Below are 21787 nucleotides of genomic sequence, written 5' to 3'. Positions count from 1 at the left end.
CAGTGCCTGGATGCAGCCATTAAACTGTAGACGGAGCTGTAGTGTGCAGCTCTGCAATTGAGCAGTTTCGGTCAACACTGGGAATAGCTGATTTGCGGTGGTGCAGGCTGTTGCATCTCCATTGATAAGACATTGATGTCCTATAGTAAAGCAAAGGCCACCAATGTTGAAATCCCAGACAACCTCTTTAATGTGAAGAGTGCTACAAAAGATGCTCCAAAATTCTTAATTCATGGTGAACATATATCTAATAAAAGACAGAAGAGCTTGTGGGTCCATTTTGAATATATTATGATGATGCTATTGACATAAATTGATGAATACTAATGTCGAGTAAACTTCAGAATGAAATTTTAGACAGCCACTGATTAAAGTCCCCATATGAAATTTTGGAAGTGCTTATTGTATTTACCTATTGGAAAGAAGATTGCTTGTGTTATGGTCATATTTTGGAAAATTGCTACCTTTCGATGAACCAAAAAAAACAGAAATGCTTAATTTATTCTTCTAATCTGTCCTGTCATATGAAAAGCTGGTGTCTACTGTTAGAACAAACAGTTAAAGGGAACCTGTCACCCCGTTTTTTCAAGAAGAGCTAAAAATAGCGTTAAATAGGGGCAGAGCTGGGCTTTACATTAGTGTATTTTTAGTTCTTCTTGAAAAAACGGGGTGACAGGTTCCCTTTAAATAATTACAGAGAAAGCATCCATGTCTTTAAAGAGTTCACAAAGAAGGCAGCGCTTATAATAATTATTGGTGTAATTAGCAACGCTGTGAATGCCACAAGCAGTTCTATGCTGCCAAAATAAGTCTCTAAAAAAAGTGCTATAATGTACAAAGTTCACTTATTAAGTCTCCAAAGTGTCTTTGAGTTTAATTGAACTAAATAGAGTTATAAATCTATAAACTCTACACCCCAACAGAAAACTGGATTACATCAAGGTGATCCTGTAAGTGCAAGAACAACTAAGATCAAAAGCCTATTATCCTGACCAACATAGTAAGAGCAAAATTCTTAGCTGTATCTTCTAACGCATGACTACGCAGTCAGGTAACTTGTGTGTGGATCCCGGTGTAACAGGCCAAATTAATCTCTGTCCCTATTAAACCTAGGTAAAGTTTGGCCTAGGCCAGAGTATAGCCCGAAGGATAAACTTTCCCAGGTCAAGCAATACCCGTGGGTTTAAAATAGCCAAGGCCAAACTAAACCCATCTAGGCTACAATACCTCGCTATTTTATGATTCTATGTAAATTAGATAGATTTTAGATACCATTTTTTAATAACCTAAACTGACTTACAGGTAGAGGGAAGGTATTTGTATTGTTAATTACATGATGAAGATTGATCTTACAATACAATGAGACTCATAAATTACAACAGTCCTCACATTTGAGATTACACTTCTGTCCAGTAAAGGTACCTTCACACTGACCAACTTCACAACGATATTGCTAGCGATCCGTGACGTTGCAGCGTCCTGGATAGCGATATCGTTGTGTTTGACACGCAGCAGCGATCTGGATCCTGCTGTGACATCGTTGGTCGGAGCAGAAAGTCCAGAACTTTATTTCGTCGCTGGATCTCCCGCAGACATCGCTGAATCGGCATGTGTGACGCCGATTCAGCGATGTCTTCACTGGTAACCAGGGTAAACATCGGGTTACTAAGCGCAGGGCCGCTTAGTAACCCGATGTTTACCCTGGTTATTGGTGTAGATATAAAAAAAAAAAACACTACATACTTACATTCCGGTGTCTGTCGCGTCCCTCAGCGTTCTGCTTCCCTGCACTGTCAGCGCCGGCCAGCTGTAAAGCAGATTACAGCGGTGACGTCACCGCTGTGCTTTACGGCCAGCCGGCGCTCACAGTCAGTGCAGGAAAGAACAGCGACGGGGGACAGACACCGGAATGTAAGTATGTAGTGTTTGTTTTTTTTTACATTAGCACTGGTAACCAGGGTAAAAACATCGGGTTACTAAGCGCGGCCCTGCGGGACTTCGCATAGTTGGTCGCTGGAGAGCTGTCTGTGTGACAGCTCTCCAGCGACCACACAGCGACGTTGCAGCGATCGGGATTGTTGTCTAGATCGCTGCAGCGTCGCTAAATGTGACGGTACCTTAAGACAAGGGCTTTTATCTTAGAACTAGATGGTGGCCCGATTCTAACGCATCGGGTATTCTAGAATATGTATGTCCACATAGTATATTGCACAGCCCACGTAGTATATTGGCCAGTCACGTAGTATATTGCCCAGCCACGTAGTATATTACCCAGTCAGGTAGTATATTGCCCAGCCACGTAGTATATTGCCCAGCGACGTAGTATATTGCACAGCGACGTAGTATGCAGCACAGACACGTAGTATGTTGCCCAGCCACGTAGTATATTGCCCAGCTACGTAGTATAATGCCCAGTCACATAGTATATTGCCCAGTCACGTAGTATATTGCCCAGTGACGTAGTATACAGCACAGAGCCACGTAGTATACAGCACAGAGCCACGTAGTATACAGCACAGAGCCATGTAGTATACAGCACAGAGCCACGTAGTATATTGCCCAGTCACGGAGTATATTGCCCAGCCACGTAATATATTGCCCAGCTACGTAGTATACAGCACAGAGCCACGTAGTATATTGCCCAGTCATGTAGTATAAACCATTAGAAAAAAGGAGTCAAAACGCTGCCAATTATATCAATAAAATTACAAATATTTATTAAGTAGTAACATACAATATACAATCACATAAACACCTAATAAAAAATCTCCAGTACATATAGGGTTACTCATGTGAAGGGTACAGGTAACAGAATCACGTACCATCCCAAAATGTAATACGACTTAAGGTCCAAGGTTCAGAGCGCAAGATGAGTATACCAAAAGTGAAAGCACACTTGTTAAATCCCTCTAGGAACCTATGGCCCCCCGAAGAAGCCTACGCGAAACGCGCGTAGGGGCTGGCAATCTTCACGTCCACTCCACGACTGACATGGGTAAGGTCCAGTCCTAGACACCTTTTGATACAACTAGTTTACATAGGTTCCTAGAGGGATTTAACAAGTGTGCTTTCACTTTTGGTATACTCATCTTGCGCTCTGAACCTTGGACCTTAAGTCGTATTACATTTTGGGGTGGTACGTGATTCTGTTACCTGTACCCTTCACATGAATAACTCTATATGTACTGGAGATTTTTTATTAGGTGTTTATGTGATTGTATATTGTATGTTACTACTTAATAAATATTTGTAATTTTATTGATATAATTGGCAGCGTTTTGACTCCTTTTTTCTAATGGTTTATATTATCAATGGGAGTTTTTTCTGTCCAGTATAGGACGTATATGTGGCTCTGATCTAATTAATCATACCCAGTCATGTAGTATGTAGCACAGCCCACAGAGTATATCACACAGCCCACATAGTATATAACACTGCCTATGTAGTATACAGCACAGAGCCACGCGGTATGTAACACAGCCCACACAGTATACAGCAGTGTGGGCACCATATCCCTGTTAAAAAAATAATTAAAATAAAAAAAGTTATATACTCACCTCTTCGGGTGCAGCGGAGCTCCAGCGATAGGCGCGCGGCTGCTGCCATCTTCCGTTCCCAGGATGCATTGCGAAATTACCCAGATGACTTAGCGGTCTCACGAGGCCGCTAAGTCTTCTGGGTAATTTCGCAATGCATCGACGAGAACGGAAGATAGCGGCTGGCGCGAGCCGCTCAGCGGACAACGGAGGGTGAGTACAGCAGGTTTTTTTGTTTTTTTATTATTTTTAACATTACATTTTTTACTATTGATGCTGCATAGGCAGCATCAATAGTAAAAAGTTGGGGACACACAGGGTTAATAGCGGCGGTAACGGAGTCCGTTACCCGCGGCATTAACCCTGTGTTAGCGGTGACCGGAGGGGAGTATGCGGGCACCGGGCAGTGACTGCGGGGAGTAAGGAATGGCCATTTTCTTCCGGACTGTGCCCATCACTGATTGGTCGTGGCTGTTTTGCGGCGACCAATCAGCGACTTTGATTTCCATGATAGACAGAGGCCGCGACCAATGAATATCCGTGACAGACAGAAGGACAGACGGAAGTGACCCTTAGACAATTATATAGTAGATGCAATTGTAACTTCACTTCACTGGTTATCACACTCTGATTGGTTGACACGTGTGCAGATCTCTTTCTATCATACTCACACAGCTGTCTTTAATGTGCAACTACTAGGAAAGCAAGAGAAAGAAGCGTCTCCATACCATTTATTGGACTGATATTTCTATTATATCTGTAGCCTTGTTTCCTCACACATAGAAGTCGCTTCTTAGATGGTTTATGCTTATTTTCTGCGGTTAAATTTTTTTGGGCTTATTGGGTCCATATAGCTAGCATTTGCTCCCTTACCTATACAGGGGTACCCCTTCACTATATGGTTTTCTGGGGACGCCCAGACTATACCTATTGCCTTATTGTGTATATTCATATAAGAACAAGCCATTTTTTGTGCATATACAGGTCCTTCTCAAAAAATTAGCATATAGTGTTAAATTTCATTATTTACCATAATGTAATGATTACAATTAAACTTTCATATATTATAGATTCATTATCCACCAACTGAAATTTGTCAGGTCTTTTATTGTTTTAATACTGATGATTTTGGCATACAACTCCTGATAACCCAAAAAACCTGTCTCAAAAAATTAGCATATCAAGAAAAGGTTCTCTAAACGACCTATTACCCTAATCTTCTGAATCAACTAATTAACTCTAAACACATGCAAAAGATACCTGAGGCTTTTATAAACTCCCTGCCTGGTTCATTACTCAAAACCCCCATCATGGGTAAGACTAGCGACCTGACGGATGTCAAGAAGGCCATCATTGACACCCTCAAGCAAGAGGGTAAGACCCAGAAAGAAATTTCTCAACAAATAGGCTGTTCCCAGAGTGCTGTATCAAGGCACCTCAATGGTAAGTCTGTTGGAAGGAAACAATGTGGCAGAAAACGCTGTACAACGAGAAGAGGAGACCGGACCCTGAGGAAGATTGTGGAGAAGGACCGATTCCAGACCTTGGGGAACCTGAGGAAGCAGTGGACTGAGTCTGGTGTGGAAACATCCAGAGCCACCGTGCACAGGCGTGTGCAGGAAATGGGCTACAGGTGCCGCATTCTCCAGGTAAAGCCACTTTTGAACCATAAACAGCGGCAGAGGCGCCTGACCTGGGCTACAGAGAAGCAGCACTGGACTGTTGCTAAGTGGTCCCAAGTACTTTTTTCTGATGAAAGCAAATTTTGCATGTCATTTGGAAATCAAGGTGCCAGAGTCTGGAGGAAGACTGGGGAGAAGAAAATGCCAAAATGCCTGAAGTCCAGTGTCAAGTACCCACAGTCAGTGATGGTGTGGGGTGCCATGTCAGCTGCTGGTGTTGGTCCACTGTGTTTCATCAAGGGCAGGGTCAATGCAGCTAGCTATCAGGAGATTTTGGAGCACTTCATGCTTCCATCGGCTGAAATGCTTTATGGAGATGAAGATTTCATTTTTCAGCACGACCTGGCACCTGCTCACAGTGCCAAAACCACTGGTAAATGGTTTACTGACCATGGTATTACTGTGCTCAATTGGCCTGCCAACTCTCCTGACCTGAACCCCATAGAGAATCTGTGGGATATTGTGAAGAGAAAGTTGAGAGACGCAAGACCCAACACTCTGGATGAGCTTAAGGCCGCTATTGAAGCATCCTGGGCCTCCATAACATCTCAGCAGTGTCACAGGCTGATTGCCTCCATGCCACGCCGCATTGAAGCAGTCATTTCTGCCAAAGGATTCCCGACCAAGTATTGAGTGCATAACTGAACATTATTATTTGATGGTTTTTTTGTTTGTTATTTAAAAACACTTTTATTTGATTGGATGGGTGAAATATGCTAATTTTTTGAGACAGGTTTTTTGGGTTATCAGGAGTTGTATGCCAAAATCATCAGTATTAAAACAATAAAAGACCTGACAAATTTCAGTTGGTGGATAATGAATCTATAATATATGAAAGTTTAATTGTAATCATTACATTATGGTAAATAATGAAATTTAACACTATATGCTAATTTTTTGAGCAGGACCTGTACGTGGTATCATTTATATATTATTGTGCCTTAAGGTCGTCTTTATATGCTGATTTATTATGGGACTAGCAGTGTTGTTATTTGTATTTTAACATGTTTTTATTGTGTTCACTCTCTTTTTCAAAAAATTTAGCATTTTTGTAATTTGATTATATTTTGGGAGTGCACTCTATATGCATGGTTCTTTCTCTTGCTCTCCTAGTACATTTTGCTGCTGTGCATCGGGTTGCACCCCTGCTCATATTTACCTCATAGGTTGTGGTTGGTTTCTTGCCCATTGGTAGTGCCCCCTGGCTCTCTTTTTCCTCTTTGTGATTACATAATGTGTAACTACTGAGAAGTGCGGCAGGATTATTTACCTCATTATATCCTTGTGGAACTCTAACATTTTTACCAATTGAAGTTTTTCTGGTTCAAGTAATAAAAGCCCTTGTGTTTAGAACTTTAACATTTAAGTAAGTTATCTTCTGAAATAACTTATGTGATAAACCTAAACCTCCAAAAAGATGTTGAAAAATTAAGTAATTCTTGTGAATATCACTCAACCCTGCTGATATAAAGGGAGGCCTCATCTGGCATATAGGGATATGAAAAGGCCTAGGCCAATTTATATCCAGCAGTATAATATACCCAGGGTACAATCAAGCCTAGGCCGCTTTAACACCTAGTATAGCCTGAACTCAGATTATTCTATGGCCTGTTACATAAGGATATTGTTATTTAGTGCTTGTTATGGGTTTTAGTATGGGAAGTGGTTCACAGGATCCTCTGGCATGTATATTTAGGCTGATTTGCATAATTACCCTGTGAGCCACGCCCTCCTGGTAAATAACATAAAAAATTGCATAAAAAATACACCCATATCTCTGGAACCATCTGGCAGATTTAAAAAAATTAAATAAATAAAATAGAAAAAATAAAATAATGTCTAATACTCAGGGGAGCAGTGGGAATAAAATAGGAGCAAAAACTGAACACTTTTGATCTGGTGACAGGTCCTCTTTAAATCCAGTACTGTAGACTTTTGTTCCCTTGGCCCCTTGATGCCACAGTCACCACCTTCTATTGTATTTGTGTCTTCCATCCGTATTAGTGTCCCATGGTGCCCCAGGTATCTTCGGAGCCTAACAACTTATCTGCCATAAGCAGTTGCACTGATATTCAAGGTGTCTTAGCAAGTCCTTCCCTCACGCTCACAATCAGACATAAGTCTGTAATTTACATGTTTGCGTCAACCATCACGTAATCACTTATGAGTAGGAAAAAAGTCTACTCCTCAGATATTCCTACAGATCTACCCAAACTGCAATTATTTTCCCTTTCCATTCCCATTAGTAAGTCAGCAAAAAGTCTGTACTCTGCGTCCCTGGTTGCCTAAGCTGAGAGAAGTGGTACAGTGGACCCCAAGATATTTCATTAGCATACCAAGCACAGGTCACTTCCCAGTGGGGGAGTGAAGTTGGGTTCAGAAATAACATTTACACATTATGCAAATTATAATATTTCAAGAAAGATTTTCACAGTGACAAATTCTTCTAACCAGTTCTGTTCGTTGCTAGATTAATTATTGAATTTTCATTTTTTCATCTGTCAATCATATTACAATAAGAGAACCAGTGCTTATATACTTTACTCAATGGGTACTAAACTTTTTGCAACTAAGGCCTCACTTCTCTAAACATGGTAATACCTGGCCTCATCTTTGGTCAATGGTTATTCGAGTATTACCATTTGTCTTGATTTATCTTCCATCCATAGCTAAATCAGTAGAAATGCAAGGAGACAAAAACTGACCAACCAGCATGTCGGAATGAAGCAAACATGAAAAGATGCAGACTGCAGTGGCTGCCTTGTGTGCAAACCAAAGAGTGCAGCAGCAAACTGCGAGCACCAAGTTATATGAAAACATGGAATATATGACTTGTAAATGGCATTAATGCAAAAAAGACTATACTTCTAAAATTGAGGTACTTAACAGAAAAATTGGCTAATTTGCGTGCACCCACTTAGCCTCGAAAAGGCTAGGGTCACACAACCTATATTCTCGTGTCCAAGAAAATCGTTCCTCTTATGCTGATCACTTTCTGATCAGCGTGTGATTATAGTGTGATCCAGTTTTCTCGGATGTGGAAAAGATGGAAAAAAAGTCTCCATCTTCTCCTTTCTGTCAGTCCATAAAAATCGGCCTAAACCCGAAGTGCAGTCCAATTTTTTTGACGGACCCATTGTATTGCATGGCCTAGTGCGATCTGATTTATGGATGCAAATCGTGCATGTTACGATTTTTTTTCCTTGATCCGAGGAAAAAAAATCAGACATGTGCATGACCTCATAGAATAACATTAGTGATGACGAGCGAATATTCTCATTACTCGAGATTTCCCGAGCATGCTTAGGTGACCTCCGAGTATTTTTTAGTGCCGCAGCTGAATGATTTACATCTGTTAGCTACCATAAGTACATGTGGGGGTTGCCTGGTTGCTAGGGAATCCCCACATGTAATCAAGCTGGCTGAGAGATGTAAATCATTCAGCTGAGGTGAGGAAAAATAAATCTCCGAGCACTAAAAAATACTTGGAGGACCCCCGAGCGTGCTCGGGAAATCTCGAGTAACGAGTATATTCGCTTATTACTAAATTACATTGGTCTGAGTGCGGATCGCGCTCGGACTGAAAATATGGTTGTCTACATGAAACCTAAGACATACCTTTCCTTGATAGAACCCTAACCCTTATTATATACACCTGTGCAAAGCTTACAAACATAAATTGTTCACAATTTTTCTGGTGCAGAAAAAAAAACAATTTTTCATCACTATCTTTGATCTGGTCTTCATCAGTGTTTGGTCAGTTTCAGTTTTTCCAATCAGCGCTTCATCAGTGATATTCATGAATGAAAAAAAAAAATGTATAAATTGCAAAACTTCTCCTATTCATTGCAATGTTAATCAAGGACAGCACGTGGATTGCACACTGGTGCCGTATGTAGGCTGGCCATGATCTCCACGGAGTCTTAGCCTTCTATGAGTAATTTTGATATATGACTCAAATAAAAAACGAACATGTTTGCTTGTTAGGCCTCATTCACAGGTCCATTAATAATAATAAATAATACTTTTATTTCTTCAAAGCCAATATATTCTGCAGCACTTTATAATTCAGAAGGAACATGTACAGACAATAGCAGACATGAGAGAGTAACACATATTTCTACAATTGCAAGGAGTGACGGCCCTGCTCGCAAGCTTCTAATCTATGAGGACGCAGGGAAGATGCAATGATTTTAATAAATAAGGGTATTCAAATAAAGCTGCGTGAAGAGGATCACTGTCCTGTGTCTGTATAAGTACAAATACAAAGTGCTATGGAGTGAATGGAGAGTATGGGAACAGATGATTGAAGGGAGAACAGTGAACTGTCATGTTCATGAGGAGAGGTGATAAGCCAGTCTAAAGAAATGTGTTTTGAGGCCACACTGAAAACTGTGGATACTGGGAATTTTTCCTATTGCCTGGGATAGTGAAATCCAGAGAATTGGCACAGCATGAGAGAAATCTTTGAGACAGGAATGGGAATTTCTAATTAAAGATTATGCTAATCTTGGAGAAGACGGGTAGGATGGTAGACAGAGATGAGGGAGGATGGTGCAGACCTGTGGAGAGCTTTTTGGATGGGAAAGAAAAGTTTATATTGGACTGTGAAGCAGAGGGGTAAGCAGTGCAATGAGTGGCACAGAGTGGAGGCATCGGTGTAGCGGTTGGACAGAAATATGATTCTAACTGCTACATTCAAGATGGATATGAAAGGAGAATTTTAAGAGGGTAACCGATAAGTAGAGAGTTGCAGTAGTTCAGGCAAGAATATTTCAGAACAACAGAAATAGTTTTTGCAATTTAAAAAGTAAGAAAAGGTTGACAAAGTTGAAAAGGTTGAATAATAGATATGTTTTTGAGTTGCTGGTGAAAAGAGTGAGTGAGGGATTGGATATAGGGAGTGAAGGAAAGATCTGAGTCAGATATAACCCTGAGACCGCGAGCACCCTTTTTCCACATATGTGTTCTACGTATCTGTGATTTTCATGGACAGAACACATACCCATTATAATCTATGGAGCTGTTCACAAGCCAGTATTTTATTGCTGCCTTGTGTCCGCAAAATAAACTGCGAAGACATGTCCATTTTTGATCCGACTCACATGTGTTACTCAGTCTCTATTTTATCCTGTGGTCTGTCAGCTTGTGCTACATTTTCATTTAAAAAAAGGCTAAAATTTTTGAGGGCATTGGTTGCCTATGAAGTTTGGTACTAGAAACCTTCCCCAAATCTTGCATAACTCTCTATCTATCTATCAAAAAATAATTCTGTACATTCAGAGGACTACTGACTGAAAGGGTGTTAAGGAATTAGCTGTAAGTGAAGTTGTTAAAAAAAAGTGCCTAAGCACTAACAGGATCCTGCTGTCCTGCTGGCAATTTAGTCTCTGCTAACGTTTTTGTTTCTGCTCTGCTTTGTTGATGTGTGACTGACAGCATCATGCTGATTGACCCCTTAACTGTGGGTAGCCGGCTGTCAATCTGCAAGATATCAACAGTCACGCCCCGTTGACAGAGTAGCTCGGAAGAAGAAGAGCTGCTCTTTTAATAGTGTGTGACTGCAAACATCATGTTGATTGACCCTCTAACTGCGGGTAGCCGGCTATCAATCAGCAAGATGTCGGCAGTCAAACCCGTCAACAGAGCAGCTTGGAAGAAGAAGAGCTGCTCAGGTTGATAGGGCATGACTGCCAACATCATGTTGATTTACCCCCTAATTGCAGAGACAGCTGTCAATCAGCAGTCATGCCCCGCCAACAGAGCAGATCAGAAGAAGAAGAGCTGCTCTGTTGACAGGGAGCAGCCGAATTGACTACAGGAGCGGTCTGTGCCAATGAAGAAAGGTGCTGAGCACAAAAGGCAGGTAGTTAGCAACTAAATGCCTGTTAGTATTTAGGCACTTTTTCAACATAGGTCTGAATATCCTCATTAAAGGGAACATGTCACAAAAAATAGGCACCGTGTTATAGAGCAGGGGGAGCTGAGCAGACTGATTTTGTAAGATTTAATATAACCTGTGATTTATTGCTTTATACCTATGCTCTTTTGGGAGTGTTTGGTCCTTTGGGTGGTCCTATCAGTGGCTGACAGCTGTATCTGTATACACACTTATACCAAGAAAGTGGTTAGTCACTGATAGGTCCGCCTACTGGACCAAACTGGATCAGAAAAAGCAGAGGATTAAATGATGAAAATGCAGGCTAGAGCTAGTGTTTTTTCACAAAAGTATATGACAACATACTCACCTCCCCCACTCTATAACATGGTGCCTGCAGATTATACTGCATTTTAATGGTGACAATTCCCTTAGCCCTATAGCTTATGCACGTGGATGACCGCGGCTGTGGGCAACATATCAGTGTGTCGTATTCTTATCTCCAGGGGGGCGATGGGGTGATGGAGAGGTTCCTCTCCCTCTGTCTAAACATTTAGATGCTGACGTCAGCATTGACCTCATTGTAGGGTTGAATCTTTTATAAATGAATAATGTAAAATCCAAATAAAAAAAGTAAAAAATAAATAAATTCTTATAGTGTGATCTGTCATCAAAGACAAGGCAAATATTAATGTCATCTCTAGATGATTTATTTCTGAGGATTAGGAGATAATTTTTCTAGCACAGTTTTAGGCTATAGGGAAAATTAAAAGAATAAATATATTTTCAGGACATTTTGTTCTCTGAGCAGCTGAGGTCACTTTTTAACCACATGTGGCATTACCTTGGGGATACAAGTAGTGTACTGACTTTCCTTGGGTAGCATTCATGTTTCTAGTGCTTTTGCATTGAATATATCAGTTTCACCCTAATTTTATTTTAAAAAATCTACTTGAACTTTGTCAAATATTAGAAAAATCTAATAAATGTCTTCTCTTTGGTTAATTAGTAACCAATATCTTTAGAGCTGGTTCTATCAAGGTTCTGTAATATTTACACTTTTATACCATACTTTATAATGCTATTTATATAGTAATTTTTTCTTTTTAGTTATTTGTTTGCACTATGAATTTTGCAATTTTTGCTTTATAAATGCCAATACTTCCTTTATTGTGGCTATAGACATTCAAAACTAAACATTATTGTTAAATTAAAATAATTTGTCTTAATTAATGAGCCTTTGAACAGTTACTAAAACCGTATATCAGATTCTATTTAACTAGAAGAATATTGGGCCAATCATTCAATTTATTACATGTAGGAAAGCAGAGTAAAGGCCCCCATACGCATTAAATTAACGTTGACCAAAGCTGCCGATATCGACAGGTTCAGGTGGCAATCTATTGTCTATGAGGCCTTTTCTGACATGATGTTGAAAGACAGAAGGTGTTATGACCTGGTGGTCAGGACAATAATGGACCTGGTGATTAAGAGCACACGGAATGACCTGATAGTTACTGATAATAAAGGACGAGCTCTGGGACGTGGAAACTCTGCTGACCGCAATCCCTAATCCTATCAAACACACTAGAAATAGCCGTGGATTGCGCCTAACGCTCCCTATGCAACTCGGCACAGCCTAAGGAACTAGCTAGCCCTGAAGATAGAAAAATAAAGCCTACCTTGCCTCAGAGAAATTCCCCAAAGGAAAAGGCAGGCCCCCACATATAATGACTGTGAGTAAAGATGAAAATACAAACACAGAGATTAAATAGATTTAGCAAAGTGAGGCCCGACTTACTGAACAGACCGAGGATAGGAAAGGTTACTTTGCGGTCAGCACAAAAATCTACAAAAAGACCATGCAGAGGGCGCAAAAAGACCCTCCGCACCGACTCACGGTGCGGAGGCGCTCCCTCTGCGTCTCAGATCTTCCAGCAAGCAAGACAACAATAAAAATAGCAAGCTGGACAGAAAAAATAGCAAACCAAAGAAATACAAGCTGGAACTTAGCTTCTGCTGGGAAGACAGGTCACAAGAACGATCCAGGAGTGAACTAGACCAATACTGGAACATTGACAGGTGGCATGGAGCAAAGATCTAAGTGGAGTTAAATAGAGCAGCCAGCTAACGAATTAACCTCGTCACCTGTGGAAGGAAACTCAGAAACACCCACCAGAGGAAGTCCATGGACAGAACCAGCCGAAGTACCATTCATGACCACAGGAGGGAGCCCGACAACAGAATTCACAACAAGAAGGTTCCAGTGTGTCAGATTTCAGACTGTCCATCCTTTGTTCTTTTAGAGATAAGACATACCTGTTGACAACTGTCTCAACTGTCTGAGCACAATGGAAGGCTCAGCCAGCTGAGCGCTCCTGTGTATGGGAGAGTCTGGGGAGATAGGAGCCAGCCGAGCCGTCTGCTGAACCATCGTCCAGCCCAAAACTAACTAAATTGTATAGGGGACATAAGGAATCTTGTGCCTACCTATGTCTGAATCTGAAACCTATGTCTGAATCTTGCCAGCTTATCAGAATACCTGAGGATTCTCCAGTGAATAACGGCTTTAAAGACTGTCTACTTTATGGTACCATTGCGGAAATCTTAATCCATCCTGTTACTACCCTCAACTCTATAGCTCAATACCCTCTGCAGCCCATGAAGATAATGAATAAACAATTGCCTTTTATCCATTGGAATTAACATCACATTATTGACCCATGTGAAGACTTCCTAAGATGTTCCCATCTACTTCTACACACACTGAGCAGAGCACTGGAGTGGACAAAAATGGGCAAATCAACTGACCGACACCATTTTGATTCCTATGAACAAAAGTCCGCTAACAAACTTTCCTCCTGATAGACAACAAAGGGTCTAAAAGGGTTTGTCTCACATTTATATTTTTAGCAGTGCACCATCCCTCTGCATCTCAGCTCCCGGCTTGTCACAGATTCTCATTTCAGGCCAGTGGCATGGCTGAACCAATATCTCAAACTGCCAGCTCTCTGAAGCTGCAAGCAGAGGCAGTTTGTTTTTGGCAGCATGGGAGTAATGTTGAGACACTGATCCAGGGATCCAGCCAGCTTCAAATCGGCTCTTGCAGGCTGTATAGCAAACATCTTGCAAGTTTGCCTAGAAAACCAGTCACCTCTGAGGTGGTGGGTACTCTTGGCAATGAGAAGTAAATTATAGAAAAATGTAACATTTTGAGAACAAAGAGGATTTTTAATAAGACTTAAATTGCAAAGTTGCTTGTTTTTACAACCACTTTGCAATTTTACAAATTTAGTAAGAAAACCCCTTTAAAGGGACTCTGTCACCTGAATTTGGCGGGACTGGTTTTGGGTCATATGGGCGGAGTTTTCGGGTGTTTGATTCACCCTTTCCTTACCCACTGGCTGCATGCTGGCTGCAATATTGGATTGAAGTTCATTCTCTGTCCTCCATAGTACACGCCTGCGCAAAGCAATCTTGCCTTGTGCAGGCGTGTACTATGGAGGACAGAGAATGAACTTCAATCCAATATTGCAGCCAGCATGCAGCCAGCGGATAAGGAAAGGGTGAATCAAACACCCGAAAACTCCGCCCATATGACCCAAAACCAGTCCCGCCAAATTCAGGTGACAGGTTCCCTTTAAACTAAAAAGCTGCAGGTAGCATTGAGATGCAGTGGCAATTTGTGGGACACACTTTTACAGTGTATTAGCAAGTATATCAAGGAGTAGCCAAAATAGTAATTACCGTATTACTGTGGATTTTGCCCAAGTTAGATCCTACCCCAAGTAAATTTTGTAGAAAATATGGCACTCAGGTAGCTGGTGTAAAAAGATAATTTTATTGTGTGCAGGACATCCAAAATTAAAGAAGACGTTTCGGCCATATAATCATCTTCATCAGTCAGACAGATAGCAGTGTGCAAAAGGATACAGGCAATAATGACCGCCCTGGCTAACCTGCATGTGCCACTCACTGTCACAGCACATGCTGGTTATCCAGATCCAGGCACACACAGATTTGATGTTGGTGATCCATTCTATGGAAAGGTTGCTAATTTCATAAGCATGAGCAACCCCTTTAAGCGAGCAACAAATGAAAATTAAGCAAGAATGTACCGGGCAAGACATTCAGTACAGACCAAATTTTGGACACACCTTCTCATTTAAAGATTTTTCTGTATTTTCATGAATATGAAAATTGTAGATTCACACTGAAGGCATCAAAACTATGAATTAACACATGTGGAATTATATACTTAACAAAAAAGTGTAAAACAACTGAAAATATGTCTTATATTCTAAGTTCTTTAAAGTAGTCACCTTTTGCTTTGATGACTGCTTTGCACGCTCTTGGCATTCTTTTGATGAGCTTCAAGAGGTAGTCACCGGAAATGGTCTTCCAACAATCTTGAAGGAGTTCCCAGAGATACTTAGCACTCGTTGGCCCTTTTGCCTTCACTCTGCGGTCCAGCTCAACCCAAACCATCTCGATTGGGTTCAGGTCTGGTGACTGTGGATGCCAGGTCATCTGGCGTAGCACCCTACCACTCTCCTTCTTGGTCAAATAGCCCTTACACAGCCTGGAGGTGTGTTTGGGGTCATTGTCCTGTTGAAAAATAAATGATGGTCCAACTAAACGCAAACCGGATGGAATAGCATGCCGCTGCAAGATGCTGTGGTAGCCAAGCTGGTTCAGTGTGCCTTCAATTTTGAGTAAATCCCCAACAGTGTCACCAGCAAAGCACCCCCCACACCATCACACCTCCTCCACCATGCTTCACGGTGGGAACCAGGCATGTAGAATCCATTCATTCACCTTTTCTGCATCGCACAAAGATACGGTGGTTGAAACCAAAGATCTCAAATTTGGACTCATCAGACCAAAGCATATATTTCCACTGGTCTACAGGCCTGCTGCACAAAGTCTCATCTTAACAGTTGTTGTAGAGATGTGTCTGCTGCTAGAGCTCTGTGTGGCATTGACCTGGTCTCTAACCTGAGCTGCTGTTAAGTCTCCCCGCGGGCTAGGGGTACTCGGTACCAGACCCGGTGTTCACAGCGGTATGTCACGGTGGCTGCGACCCGGTCCGTGGCCCTGGATGCCCATGTAAAAGGGAAAGGTCTTTAAAGGGATAAAGTTTATGTTTGTGACTCCACCTGTGGTATTCAGTCAGTGGGGACTGACGCTGCTTTAAGGGGTCCGCTGGGGTGATGTTATGGCATCTAGATGGTACATCTTCCCACAGGTGAAGTATATCCCCAGGGCTCCCGGTGGGTAGATGGTGGTATGGTGAGAGGTGCAGAGAAGAACATGGACATAGGATTGCAGTCTCTTTACCTTGTTTACTGTTGGTTTCAGCAGCCACAGCCCAGGGCACCAGACCACAGGGCAGGCAAAGAAGTCCGGGCAGTCCAGAGACAAGCAAGTTCCCCTGGGTACGTCAGGTGGGAACCTACCACTCTGCGCTTTCTGTCTCTAAGTCCCTGCTGCCACTAAGTGTCTCAACAAGGTCTTTAATCATTCTGCTGTCCTAGGACAGGTACCTGTATGGCAGGCAGCTAGGGCTGTGTAAACTGGGGTCTGTTCTCGGTGACTCCAGGCTCCTAGTTGCTGCTGTGCCACAGGTTATAATGGGCGAAGTCCTTGTAGAACAATACCCTCCGATTCTGCTCTGTGTTTTATAATCCACAAAAGCCTCGGGCTCCTGGTACCCGGATTCTTGCGCTGATACTCTTCAGAGGCCTGCTCATGTCCTCCTGGAGCTCTCTCTTTCCTCTCTGCTCCACTCCTGTCTGTCCTCGCACACAGACTTGTGCTACAAACTGAACTCTCTCCACCTCCAAACCAGGATCTTTATTGAGGGAAGCTGCCCTAAAACAGGGCTTGGAGCTCCCCTCCTGGCCTGGAAGTGGAAGGTGTTGTGTGTGTAAACCTACCAAAGGAAACCTCACTTGTCTCCAGACATAGCACTATTCTCCCCTTGAGGAAGACAGCACTACTGTGGTACCCGAACTCCTGGGGTGCAACACTGTTAACTTGCGATTTCTGAGGCTGGGGACTTGGATAAACTTATCCTCAGATGAAGAGGAGACTCTTGGTCTTCCTTTCCTGGGGCGGTCCTCATGTGAGCCAGTTTCTTTGTAGCGCTTGATGGTTTTTGCAACTGCACTTGGGGACACTTTCAAAGTTTTCCCAATTTTTCAGACTGACTGACCTTCATTTCTTAAAGTAATGATGGCCACTCGTTTTTCTTTACTTAGCTGCTTTTTTCTTGCTATATAATACAAATTCTAACCGTCTATTCAGTAGGACTATCAGCTGTGTATCCACCAGACTTCTTCTCAATACAACTGATGACTTATAAGGCAAGAAATCCCACTTATTAAACCTGACAGGGCACACCTGTGAAGTGAAAACCATTTCCGGTGACTACCTGTTGAAGCTCATCACGAGAATGCCAAGAGTGTGCAAAGCAGTCATCAAAGCAAAAGGTGACTACTTTGAAGAACCTAGAATATAAGACATATTTTCAGTTGTTTTACACTTTTTTGTTAAGTATATAGTTCCACATGTGTTAATTCATAGTTTTGATGCATTCGGTGTGAATTTACAATTTTCATAGTCATGAAAATACAGAAAAATCTTTAAATGAGAAGGTGTGTCCAAACTTTTAGTCTGTACTGTATCTAGGTCTGTACTGTATCTAGCTACATTTTTTTTCGAATATGCAACATAGTTTTTACGGATGTATATGTATTAGTGATGATGAGCGAATATACTTGTTGCTCGGGTTTTCCCAAGAACGCTCGGGTGGTCTCCGAGTATTTATGACTGCTTGGAGATTTAGTTTTCCTTGCCGGAGCTGGATGATTTTCGGCTACTAGACAGCTTGATTACATGTGGGGATTCCCTAGCAACCAGGCATGTACTCAAGCAGGGTAGCAGCCATAAATCATCCAGCTGCGGCAAGGAAAACTAAATCTCCAAGTAGTCATAAATACTCAGAGACCACCCAGCGCGCTCGGGAAAACCCAAGCAACAAGTATATTCTCTCATCACTAATACTGTATGTATCTTTACGTACTTTGCTTTCTATTTGCATTGATTTTTTTTCTTTTTTTTCACTATAGCTGCCTATTCTTGCCTCATCAGTGGTGAGCCTCTACTTTCTGGAGTTGACAGATGTCTTCAAGCCAGTACATTCAGGGTTTAGCTGCTATGACAGAAGCCTTAGTATGCCCTATATTGAACCTACTCAAGAATCTATCCCATTCCTTATGTTGCTCTGTTTGGCATTTGCAGGACCAGCGGCAACCGTAAGTATTATCATTTTGTCTTACCTATACCTCCTTATTGGAAAAAGTCAATCTTAAAAGTGTTTATATAACCTACAAAGAAATTTCCGTGGCCAAGATGGAATTCTACCCCTTAGACCGAATATGTAATACCAAGAAAAAGCAAACCTTAAGATCTCTATATGACAGTATCTGAACACGATATTAAACCGTGTCTCAATAGATGTATAAATTAGAGACCTCAAAAAAAGAGTAAGGGGATTTTTTAATGTAAAAATATACAATCTATATATATAATTGTCTAAGGGTTTTTCCGTCTGTCTGTCTGTCTGTCTGTCTGTCCTGGAAATCCCGCATCTCTGATTGGTTGAGGCCGCCAGGCCTCGACCAATCAGAGACGGGCACAGCATGGCGACGATGATGTCATAAAGGTTGCCTCGACCAATCAGCGATGGGCACAGTCTGCTGCGAATTCGACTCGACCAATCAGCGACGGGCACAGTATCGACGTAGATGTCATAATGGTTGCCATGGCGACGATGATGTCATAAAGGTTGCCTCGACCAATCAGCGACGTGCACAGTCTGCCACGAATTCTGGAATCATCATTGTCCATATACTACGGGGACATGCATATTCTAGAATACCCGATGCGTTAGAATCGGGCCACAATCTAGTTTTTATTATAAGCATATTACTCCTAAACATAAGTTCATGTCGCCCAACATTGAACCTTTATACTGCTAACAAAAAAAGAAATAGTCAGCTCACCTGCAATTAGGCCATTCCTCATCTGTTCCTGCACGGAAAGCAATTGAGCAATCAGTTCCAAGAGGAGAAAAAAGGGAGTTTGTCCAGCAGGAATGATGAATACAATTTTAATTTATTGATCCATATTAAAGAAAAGTAGTATTCTTTAGGTAAACCACATTTTTTTCCTTCCTCCCCTCTCCTGCTATTCTGCAAGGGCCCACTGAGGATTTCCCCAGCACCCCGCCAGCCCAGTCCGACCCTGGATGGAGCACCATTTTACTTTTTGAATGAAAAATTTGCTGGAATCATTAGCGGACGCCATATCACAATTGGAGAGCCCCTGATGTGCCTGAAGAATGAAAATCCCCCACAAGTGATCCCGTTTTCATTCATATTCAAAATCAGGACAAGAGATGCTCACATGACAAAGTGTGATATCTAGGACACCATACAGAATGCTATCAGGGAGTATATTGCATACTGTCAGCATTCTGTAGCCTAGATATACACACAAATTATACAGAAAGCCCGGACAACCCATTAAAGGATTATTTTCAATTTGCAATGATAGGTATCTCCACTCAAACAATCATTTGCACAATTGTTTATTTCACATCAGTCATTATTAACAGCAGCAAACACCGGTTTTGAAAAGGAAGGGGTAAAATATTTGCTGCTGACTTAGCATAAATTCTAGGCCTGCATGAAAAATGTGATTAGTTAACAAATTAGCTTTTACTTGTTTTTTGGCTAATAGTTGTAGGTGACCATGTCTACACGATGATCAGTAGCAAAACATTTCTATCAAGTATTATTTCTGTACTTCCTATTGATGTTTCAAATATTCTGTACCAAATATTTCTATATAACCCACAAAGCTCAGAGAAGTAATGAACTAGTCAACTCTTTGATGGCCAGCAAAGACTGGGTACTCTTTTTCTTGGTATGGATGACCAATGAGACAATTATGGTATAGGCAATGAATAAATCTTTATTGCAGGAAATGTGTGGTTGGGTGTGTGAATATGGAAATTATTCACTGTGGAAAATCTGCAGCAAAATTTGCAATGCTAAAGAATGCACCAAATTGTGTTGTGTTCTTTTTTGAATGTTTCCCACAGCCTGTAGAATAAACTGACATACTGTAGACTGCTGATTTGCACCTCAGATCAATTTATGCTTCCAACTTTTTGTATGTTACATGTCATAGAGCAAAATTAAAATCTATAAGACCTCTACAGAAGGGAGAAAGAGCTGCTGGGAAAAAGACAGTAAGTTGTGAGATCTGTTTATGCAGGGAAGGTGAAGTGCAAAGGCTGGCTTTGTTCCAAGGAAGAAGCATCCTGGGTTCAAAGGTTTTTATGAGGTTGTTCAAGGATGTGTGTCTTCATTGTCCAGATGTCATGACTCTGTCGGGTATCAACAGGACCAGGGTCTCCTTCCCTATCCCTAATGCTATGGGCACCCAAAAACACCCTATTCCCTGGATTACTTCTGATAGTGAAGATGCTGGGACCACGTACCTTGCCTTAGCTCCTGAATCCACACTCAGTCTATACCCTTTCCCCACCCAGAGAAAAGTAGTAGTGTACCATAATACACCAACCAGACTAACAAGGTAATGCAAACAGGGAAAAAGGAAAAAAACAATCGTACAAATATACACACATAAACAACAGAGGTAAACACCGGAAAGTGGAGGATGGGGTTAAACCAAAGTAGGAGAAGAATGGGAATTACCACACACTCAAAATCTAGCAACAGTCATAGATAAATCTACCAAACTCCTTCTCTCATAACAACCACCAACAGCCTTGCAGCATAAGCTACTCTGACAATGAGTGCTAGCCAGGACCCAGCTTATATAGGAGATGGGAGTGGCTAACAGTGCACAGCTGAGAAACTTTAAGCAGGAAAGCTTCCAGGAGCTCTCAATAGAGTAGATTAACACCTGCACTGCTAAAAGAAATTTAAACTGTTTAATATGAAGGTGAAGTGCTTCTAATCAGTGCAGAAGTAGGAGAAATCAGACGTTGCGGTCTTCTGGCTCCTATCTGTCGTGGTAAACCTGTGACATCAGATATGAATGTTGGGGTTTTCCATCGATTTGATATTTATGGTATATAGATTTTCAGTGTTGCAGCAAAGGGACAGACATGGCACATTCAATAACATCTCTGTGGGGCCATTAGAACCCCTCTAACTTAATAACTTTACTATAGATGATGCATACCAGGTCATGTTTAATCTCTACGTAATGGTAAACCCAGGATAAGAAATATGACATTAATATCTACATTCTGTAAGATATCCTGTAAGTTGGGGATCTCATAAAATTCTAACAGACCCAGCACATCCCACAATCCGCTACACATGAGTTCATCAATGGGAGGTACGTGGGCTTAACTTTGAGTTAATAAAAAGCAGTATTTGGGTATGGGCCATTTGTCAGTCCTTGGAACATATAATTTGCTGTGGTTCTGTCCATTTTCCCAAACAAAGTGCTTCCCTCCACTAAGCTCTGAGCCAATTCCATGACCAGGTTTAGTAATTCTCTTTCAATATTTCTATTTTATGTAATTGTATATATCGTATTGTTTATTCCCATTTTGAATCATCTAGTATATTTTTTATAAAACT

The 21787-nt window shown here is 41.5% G+C and overlaps 1 protein-coding gene across 1 annotated transcript in view; it reads left to right on the top strand.

Moving 5' to 3' along the window:
- Positions 1 to 21787, top strand: part of PLPPR4 (phospholipid phosphatase related 4) — a 108045-nt gene that overhangs the window by 27639 nt on the left and 58619 nt on the right. Inside the window, exon 2 of the mRNA XM_069737679.1 lies at positions 18230 to 18415. Coding sequence (XP_069593780.1) covers positions 18230 to 18415 — 186 coding nt within the window. The remainder of the gene's footprint in view (positions 1 to 18229; positions 18416 to 21787) is intronic.

This window comes from Ranitomeya imitator, chromosome 8, assembly GCF_032444005.1.
Source record: "Ranitomeya imitator isolate aRanImi1 chromosome 8, aRanImi1.pri, whole genome shotgun sequence".
Taxonomy (NCBI): domain Eukaryota; kingdom Metazoa; phylum Chordata; class Amphibia; order Anura; family Dendrobatidae; genus Ranitomeya; species Ranitomeya imitator.
The sequence above is the reverse complement of the archived record's forward strand: the minus strand, read 5'-3'. Positions and strand labels throughout refer to the sequence as shown.